The sequence below is a fragment of the Nanorana parkeri genome, unplaced genomic scaffold (assembly GCF_000935625.1).
Source record: "Nanorana parkeri isolate BGI_ZX_2015 unplaced genomic scaffold, ASM93562v1 scaffold317, whole genome shotgun sequence".
Classification (NCBI taxonomy): Eukaryota; Metazoa; Chordata; class Amphibia; order Anura; family Dicroglossidae; genus Nanorana; species Nanorana parkeri.
In genome coordinates this window covers 1,365,381-1,374,981 of record NW_017306585.1, presented here as the reverse complement: position 1 = coordinate 1,374,981, position 9,601 = coordinate 1,365,381, and the positions used below count along the sequence as shown (strand labels likewise).

The 9,601-nt window shown below is 45.1% G+C and overlaps 1 protein-coding gene across 3 annotated transcripts in view; it reads left to right on the top strand.

The window, feature by feature from the left end:
- GRB10 (growth factor receptor bound protein 10) overlaps positions 1-9,601 on the top strand; it is a 70,302-nt gene that overhangs the window by 43,882 nt on the left and 16,819 nt on the right. For all 3 annotated transcript variants that reach the window (XM_018558052.1, XM_018558050.1, XM_018558051.1), the window contains 2 exons: positions 397-507; positions 7,975-8,073. In XM_018558052.1, coding sequence (XP_018413554.1) covers positions 397-507; positions 7,975-8,073 — 210 coding nt within the window. The remainder of the gene's footprint in view (positions 1-396; positions 508-7,974; positions 8,074-9,601) is intronic.

Below are 9,601 nucleotides of genomic sequence, written 5' to 3'. Positions count from 1 at the left end.
AGACAACATCGTGTTCTATACTCGTGCTCCCAAAAACAGGAAGTGTGTTAATGGCTGAATCACCAGGTGAAAGTAAAGTATAAAACAAAACAAACACGTTCCTCACAATTAAGTACTGGTCGCTGCAATATAAAAAGCTTCTGGTTTTGGTTCAGATACGCTTTAAGTATCCTCAAAAATACATTGTACTTTGGGTGCACATTGCCTCATGTAGCCAAATGGTTTACTGCTGTGAATTTGGCATTCTTGGCACTAATTGGCAGGGCTTAATGCTATTAAAGCATAAGGTTAAATTTATGGTTTGTGGCCATTTTAGACCTTTCACAGAGAACTAACTTTCACTGTTCCATGAGACTATGGGCATTATCTCGCTTCAATAAAGACTGTTTCTTACAGGAACCAAGACACTTACAGGGAATTTCAGACTTAGAAGATAGCAATATTTATTCACTGATATCCTGTAAGAAGCTGTATAATGCACCAACAGATTTTGGATTCTGTGTCAAGGTAAAAACATGTTTATGCAAATTTTTTTTGTTTGTAGAACGGGTTACAGACCTCATTTTCAATTTAGAGTGTGCCATGTTAATGTTACTATATGATTGATAGTGTAGTAGAGTATCTGCTACAGCAATTGTGTATAAGCTTAACAATTTAGACGAGTTTCTGCTTTAGGGACAAAATACTCTTCTATAGAAAATAGTGTTTCTGCTTTAGGGACAAAGTACTCTTCTATAGAAAATTGTTAATGTGCAACTTTCATGTGACCTGCTCAGTTATTTATAGCTCTTAACTAAAGGCCTATTCCTTTTCAGTTAACTCCACAGCCATGCATAAGAAATTTTAATGATCCAAACTTTGTGACCAAATTATACTGTATTGCCTTGGGACTAAATTATGTAAAATGGGACATTTAGACAGCATCAAATTATAGCCAGTTCACAGTGTGCATTGTGATACTATGTTTATCTATACTGAAAACTAAACGTACCTTTTTAGGGTTGGCCTAGGAATTTAGTTTCCGTTTGGTTAGAAACTACAGGAATCTCAAAGAACACGTAAACCCTATATGAATGGGATTTAGTTTGTGAACGTGTATCAAACAATTGCCTTGGTAAAATATATTTTACACTTCTTCTTTTTTTTTTTTACCTTTTTGTTGCATACCAGAACTGGTGATCTCCTGCAGCCTTTGCAGCCACTTCCTGTCTACAGTCCTGTCCACCGCTGCACATAATTTTTCAGGGTAGGTTTCCTGATGGTGACAACAGTGAGTGTACCCATTTGTTGCACAGCCATTTGTAGTCTCAACAAAGGACATGTATGCAACAGGGTAACAGAGGAGATTGGGGAACAGGGACAGAATGCTGTCACCCTATAACAGGAAGTGTCTGCATAAGGACCTTAATGGAAAGATCACCAGGTATATTAATGAAATAATAAAAAATACTGAAGATGACTTTTTACATTTACCTTGTTAAAGCTAATGATGGTGTCTGTGTTTACATATACCTTGATGAAAAAACATTTCTTTCTTATCCTTTGAGGGACACTGAATGCTTCAGAATATGGGTTATATGGCTGCCTTCAGAAGATTTGGACACTGGCAAGCAAACTATTAAGCTAGCCTCCATATAACCCTGCCTTCCACTGTACTGTCTCAGTTTAAATGCTAGTTTTCCAGGCAACTGGACGCAGAGCTGAGGAAAATTCAAACCGTAATCTTTATTTTTACGATTTTCTATTCTGCCAAATCTGTACCCTGTAGAGGGTTTTTTTTCTCTTTGTCCAGTGGGGTAAAGTAAACTCCTTGGTTAAAGACTGTGGAGGCCTACCCTGAGAACACATTCCAGGCTAGCTCTAAAGGCCAAAGCTGTGGCACAGCCTCTTGTGTGACCCAGTTTCAGACTCGCTTAGTATGCCTATGGATGGAAAAATTACCTGGAATGTGATCTTGTGGCACTTTCCCGACTTTGTGTTAGTTGGCTTCAGATCGCAGTCCAAGTCCAGAACAGTGGCACAGCCTCTTGTGATGCCCACTCTCTGAATCCTCTTTTTAAATGAGCCTCTGATTTTTTTCGGTGGTGGATCCTCCAGTATCGCGCCTAAACAAAGAGTCTGTTATTCCAGTGGAGGATTCTCCTTTCGGGATCCCACTGAAAGGAAGGTGGAGGCTGTGTTGCGAACTATGAATTCTGTTTCGGATGCTCTTTGCATCCGGTTTTGGCCTCGGCCTTAGTCTCTCAGACTGACAGAATGGGCTAAGATGTTGCACCAGGGTCTCGCCGAAGAGAACGCATCTCCCGCCTATAGTGAGCTAGCTGAACAGTTGGTGGCAACTCGACCTTGGATGCTGCACCGCTGGTGTCCAAACTGTTGGTTTGTGTGTTTCTGCAGTTACGCTTCGCCGACTGCTTTGGCTTGAGTGCTGGTTGGCTTATCAAGCCTCCAAGAAGGCTCGGACAGAGCTTCCCTTTACCGGGGCTCATTTTGTTTGGAGCTATGCTGGATGAGATCATTAGGGTCTGACGAGCGGTAGGAGTACCTTTCTGCCTCAGACTAAGAAGCCTAGGGATCAGCGTTGGAAGCTCTGTCCCTCCTCCGCTCACAACCGGCTTTTTCGGCCCCCTGCGTCCTCAGAAGGGTGATTGAGTTCAACAAGCCTCCCTCTTCCCAGGCCACTAAGCGTCCCTGGCAACCAAAGTCTTCGAAGACCCCTTCCGCATGAAGGTCTGCCCCGTCTCTGGTTTCCATGGTGGGGGGCTGCGCCTCTTTGGTTGTCCCGCACTCAGACACCTAGGTGTGGTTTGTGGATCTTCACTGTGCTCTAGCGGGCATCTTGTCTCAGGGAGTGATGGTCCCTGTGCCCTCCTGAGAGGTTCAACAGATTTTTTTATTTTTTTTTCAAATCTGTCTACAATGCCGAAGAAAGAGGGTTCGGCCCATCCTAGACTTCAAACTATTAAACACGATTGTGAAGGTCCACAGGTTTCGGATGGAATCTATCAGATCCGTAGTGGCGTGTCTCCATCAGGAGGATCTTTTAGCCTCCCATCGACATCAAGGATGCCTACCCTCATGTTCCCATTTCTCTTCCATCCGTGTTATTTTTGTTTTGCAGTGGGGGAGGAGCACTTCGAGTTTGTGGCTCTGCCCTTCGGTCTGGCATCAGCCCCTCGAATTTTCACGAAGGTGTTAGCCCCGGTTCTGGGGTTGTGCTGTCGGATCTTGATTGTGGGGTACCTGGATGACTTTCTCTCGAAGGCGGAATCTCATTCCTCTCTGGTGGCGGATCTTGCGGTCACCGTCAGGTCCTTGGAAGAGTTTGGCTGGATTCTGAATTTCCAGAAGTCCTATCTGGTGCCGTCTGATTCTGGACGCTCTTCTGGCCCAGGTTTTCCTCCCTCCGGAAAAACTTCAGAAACTTTGCCCTCATGTGAGGCTATTACGTTCTCGTCTGTGGTCTACTTTCTGCTTCTGCATGCAGGTGCTGGGCTTCATGGTAGCATCCTTCGTGTGAAACATCACACCCAGACTACAGGGGGACATCCTGTCACATCAAGTCTCCCTTGTCACTGGACAGGGCTTTTTGTGTGTCTCGGGCGACGAGGGTTTCCCTCGATTGGTGGCTTCGGTCTCCGGCGTTGGGGAAATCCTTTTTTTTTTTTTCCCCCCTGCGCTGGACGATGGTCACCACAGACGCCAGCCTTCTGGGTTGGTAGGGGTCCTGGGCTCCTGGACAACACAGGAGTGTTGGTCATTGGAGTCTCGTCTATTGATCAAGGAGCTTTGGGCAATTCGGCTAGCTCTCCAGCTGTCTTCGGGGCTTTCGGTCAGAGTTCAGTTGGACAACACCATGGCCGTGGCTTACATCAACCATCAAGGTGGCTCAAGAAGCATGGCTGCAGCATGGGAGGTGGCAGGGAGTCTCTCCTGGGCAGAGGAGTATGTCCTGGCTCTCTCCTCCAGTGTACATTCCGGAAGTGAACAATTGGCAGACTACCTCAGTCGCCAGCTGGAGGATCCAGGGGAATGGGTGTTGCATTCGGAGATCTTTAATCAGATTTGCCTTCTCTGGGGAATGCTGGATATGGACTTAGTCCATATCCGGCAGGTTGGTCGGTACATAGCCCGGGCCCGGGATCCCTCTGTGAAGGCAGTGGATGCCCTGGTGGCCCAGATGGACCGTTAGTCTGATTTATGCATTCCCTCCGCTGTATCTGTTGCTGCGTCTTCTGCACAGGATAGCAGCCAAAGGCATCCCTGTCATCCTCGTGGCCCCAGATTGGGCGAGGAGAGAGCGGTAAGCGGACATGGTCCGGTTGGTCATGGACACACCTGGCAGCTGCCGCTTTCTCCAGATCACCTGTCCCAGGGTCCTGTGTTCCATTCATTAGTTGCTGGCTTTAACCGCTTGGCTGAGAGCCAGGTGTTGAAGGACCGTGGTTTGTCAGATGCTATTTCCATGATGCTCGGAAGATGTCTCGAAGATATTCCATCGCATGTGGAAGGCCTATTTTGCCTGTTGTGAGGAGGGTGGTCTGTCTCAGCGTTTGTTCTGTGAGCAGAATTCTTGCATTTCTACAATTTGGAGTGGATCACAGCTTGGCCGTGAGCTCAATGAAGGACCAGGTTTCTGCCCTGACTGTTGTTTTTCAGCTGGCCTTTGGCTTCAAATGCCTTGGTTTGCACTTTTGTTCAGGGGGTTACACATATTGTTCCTCTTGATCGGTCTTCCTTGCCGCCTTGGTAGCTGAAGTTGATGATGTTTTTGGTTTTGTAGGAGCCCCCCTTTGAACCGTTGAGGGAGATTCCGCTACTGAGTTTGCTAACAAAAAGGCCACTTTTTGGGACAAAAGCCTCCAGTTTGCAGGGTTTCGGAGTTGGCGGCTTAGTCTTGCAAGGTGCCGTTATTGGTCCTTTGTAGAGACAAGGTTTTTCTGCATCCTTGGCCCTCCTTCTTGCCTAAGGTTGTTTCGGCGTTTCATCTGAACGAGGACATAGAGAAGGCAATACCATGTGCGAAGCCCGTTCATAGGAAGGAGAGGGCACTACATTGGATGTGGTTTGCGCTCTTGTGTTTTGGATGCTACAGCCTCTTTCCGTGAGTCAGATTGCTTGTTTGTGGTTACAGAAGGGCCGAGCCGCGTCTTCGGCTACAATCTCTCGATGGATTTGTAACCAGATTATTCAAGCATATGCTATTAAGGGGCGCGAGCCGCCTTTTTCTGTTACTGTCCATTCTACTAGGGCTGTTAAGCCTACTTGGGCCTTTCATCATGGTGCTTCTGTTTCTCAGGTTTGTAAGGCCACTACTTGGTCTTCAGTTCACACTTTTTGCCAAATTTTATAAGGTGGATGTTTTGGTATCTGCAGATGCTGGCTTGGGGTGCAAGGATTTGCAGGCAGCCCTTTATTGGGGTCTGTCGGGGGAATGTTTGGTTTTTGTGCCCACACCTCTGCCTGGTACAACTTTGTGACATCCCTATGGTACATGATCCTAGATCTGTTTCCTATGTCCTTCAATGAACGAAGAGAAAATAGGATTTTGTACTCGCCCTAAAATCCTTCTCTCTCCGTTCATTGAAGGACACAGGTCCCGCCCTCTCTTTTGGGTATGTATTCCTAACTGCTTGTTGCTTACTGGAGACTTGTCAGCAGGTGGGGGTTTGGCCACCAGCAGGGTAGGCTGTCTTTGTCTTTTGTTTTGTGCCTAGCGTCCTTCTGCAGGTGGCAATATTACCCCTACGGTACATGATCTGTTTCCTGTGTCCTTCAATGAAAGGAGAGAATATTACACTGAGCACAAAAATCCTATTTTCCCACTGACTGTGGATCACTGCTCTCAAGCCTCTTTCTACTGCCTGCCTTTAGTGTCTTGGTTTTAGAATGCTTTGAGGACTGGGAGCTTCCAGTAAAAACATGGCTTCCTTCTGATGTGCAGAGCCATTTTCTTTTATGGGAAATTCATTGACCATGTCCTAACCCTATGTGGACTCTGGGTCTTTACCTCAATGGACATCTCACTTTTAAATTCTACTCCCTTTTTAGAATGACACTTTTTTTTTTTTTTCTTTACTATGGTCTTGTGCTTATTCCTACCAAAACCTGTCTTTCAATTGGAATTTGAGTAGAAGTTAATTACGCATTTTCCTGTATATTAAACTGTTAATGTTAAACTTCCTGGAATTTTTGGGAACCTGCTACAGCTCCTATTACCTCCCCATACTAGTGCTTTGTTTTCCAAGCTTCCCCATAACAGAACGCTTATTGGATCCTTGCTAATAATTTTCAGTTTCTTAGATTCTGACTAGGCTATACTATTCCACTTCCTTCTTGGATTGTGAGATTCATAGGAACGCTATTTACCTTATTCCCTCCAACTCTTCTACTTGACTTCAGATTTCCCCTAAGTGGGGGAAAATAGCCTGGAGCGAATCTATCCCTCGAAAGTAGTCTCCCCATCTCTACCTCATACTGGCAGCAAGATGTAAACAAAGAATTTATTTAGCAACTAAATAAATTTAGTTGCTAACAATTTTTTTTTGTGCACCAAGCCACCTGCAAACACAGGTTGCTTGAGTGCCAGTTGCCTGAATGCCAGATAATGGGGAGTTTACTGTACTTTAACCCCCATCTGTTTCTGGTTAGTCTTTGGCTGTGGCATGTGTTGTACACATTTTTCTTTCCTTGAGGTCAGGACTTGGGTATGTTTGGCTTTGACCTTTTTCCCAAGAAAACATTCTTGTAGTTTTTTTTTTCTTTTAAATCTTCTTCCTGTTTTTCCTTATGCTGTGGTCCATCCTTCTTTCAGTTAGCAGTCTTCCTTTCCCGATTTTTTCCCTGTCCCCCCCCCCCCCCCCCCCCCCTCCCCCCCACTCAGCCATGTTCAGTTATTTTCTTCTGAAAAGCTTTGCTTGTGTCCAGTCTTCTGAAGGCAGCTGCATAACCCCATGATGTAAGAGTAAGATCTGGTGTCCTGTAATGTCGTCCAAAAAATGATTTTAAAGGGAAGATATAGTCCTATTTTTGAGAAGCACTGCATATTAGTCATTTGTGTTATGTCCAAAATGTTTTCTAATAACACAACTGAATTGATGGCTGTATGGTTAGAAATGCAAAGATCAAATATGTTACATGTGGGCTGCCTTTCATACATTTAATCTGGGCATTGCTAAAATCCCAAAGTGCTGTTGCTTCTATTAGTAGACCCAACAGTGTCGGCAAACGGCAGACACGTGGTCAGTGCCAGTCTCTGGCTGTCAATTTTGTATGAGCCAGATCACCATCCACTTGTCAAAAGCTTGTGGGTACGGTGGAGCAGGTACGGTACGCACAGTGCTTAGGCTACGATGTGTACTTGTATTATTGTGGGATATTTGTGTGGTTTAAATGTTTAAAGGCAGTGGACCATTACTTCATAGCATTTTGTTATCTGAACATACAGCTATCCTTGAAATGATTAGCATGTGGGATTACATGCAAACCAATGAATGTAGTCCAGTCCCATGGTACCTCAGTGGTGCCATGGGGACTTCAGTAAACCTGAAATGCATTTGCTTGCTTGTCTGTGTTGTAGCTGGGAGTTTAGATGTCATTTGATGTCTTGCACTTTCTCATATACAAGCAGTGGAATGAGACTATTCAGTCTTGTCTCTTCCCTCCCTGTGCATGTACACTTGGTTAATACTGTTTTGCTGTGCTTTCAACTATGGTCACAGATTATTGTGGTCAGAATTCCAAAGATGTAATTATATTATACATATAATGAAATATTGTTTACCTGCCTAAAGCATAAACAAGGGCATTTGCAGAGTCATTGGCTCATAATCTATGCTTCTCTTAACACTTTTTTTTTATATGGATGATTGGGAAGAAATGTCTGTGAGGGGATGGGTATATGAGGGAATGTGGAGCATGGGGCTGTATAAGTAGGCTCTTGTTCAGATAGTGCCTTGAATTTTTGTCATGTAGCCCAACAGAGTTCGGACTGATATTAAAGACCTGCGATTTCTGTGTGCAGAAGATGAACAAAGTAGGACATGTTGGATGACTGCATTCAGACTTTTAAAGGTAAAACTTTTTTTTTTAGAGAAATACCATGGCTAAAGCGGGTAATGTCAGTATATTAAAGAACATATACAGGAATATTTACAGCTGCAAATAGAGCTTTGTCCTTAATTATATTTGCTAAACCATAACCGTTGCTTTGTTAGTCTAAGGGCCGATTCGCACATCTGCGGTGGGGCTGTGCTGGCTCCTCCTCCCCCCCAGTCCTGAAATGTCACTTCTATCTGACTGAGTGCAATCTCACATTCCACCCCACATAAGTGAAATTTCAGGACCGAACAGCTGTTCCGGGGCAGATCAGTTCTCCTGCACATACGATTTGCGAAGCCGATCTGCCCTGGAACAGCTGAGAAAGCATTGGAATGCTTGACCTATTGGCGGTCACACATTCCACCGCCAAAAAACTGGGTGGGGTTACATTGAAATGTGTGACCACGTCACCGGTCACACATTGTCACAAACTTTGATAGAACACCGCCATCAGGGGGGTGTGGTCGGTAACCGTGTGAGGGGTCAGGGCAGCCTGGGGGGCCTCTTACATGAGTATCAGCTGCAACAGGGTCGGCAGGGTTGGAGGAGGCCTGGTCCCAGCAGCAGCAGGTAGGAGGAGTTGGGAGGAGGTACAGGGAAAGGGACCACCTGAGACCCTGCAGAGCCCACCATAGAGAGTCTCGGATGGGCTGTGCAGGATCTATGGTGTGCTCTGCAGGGTCACTCTCAGGTGGGCTGTGTGGGGTCTCAGCTATGTGTGGGGTATGTGGTGGGCTATGCAGGATCTCAGGTGGGCTCTGCAGGGCCTCAGGTGAGCCCAGAGTCCAGTTAGTGTTAGTGAATAGGGAGTGCAGCTAGGATTAGTGAATAGGAGTGCGGTTAGTGTTAGTGAATAGGAGGGTCACTCTCGGGTGGGGTCTCAGGTAAGCCCAGAGTCCAGTGCGTTTCTAAGCCCACATATACATATATACATGCTATATATGCAGTGTTCTCTTCATTTTCGATGTCAAAGGGGTTTTGTGGCACCTGGTGTTTTCTTTTCTGTGGAAAATGGGTCCAAATTGCTCTTTGAGTGTTTAAGGTTGCTGACCCCTGCCATAGACTTTGAAGGGAAACAACATGCGACAAGTGTTTTTGTGCATGTTTGTTTTACGTTATTGCCTCTGTCTGCCAGCTGAAAACCTCAAACTTAAAGTATGCGCATCAGACGCATGCAAAAATGCTTGATATATGTGAAACTGAAAACTCTGTCGCATAGGTGTGAAATGGGCCTTAGTCAAGACTGTTTGGATAGTGGATGACCTGTAGCTCACTGATGGTCATATCTGTGCTTTCTCCTCCAATCATTTAACTTTTATTTGTTGATGCAGAGCCCTGGCACTGCAGAAAAACTTTACTGGCTCAAATTACCCAATTCTTTCCTGCTCTAATGCTAATGTACTGGAGACTTCAGGAAGTTGTAACAAAGATAGTTTGATGTACTCTTCTTTTTTTTTTTTTTTTTTTTTTTTAAAATTTTTGTGATAAATATAACTGAATT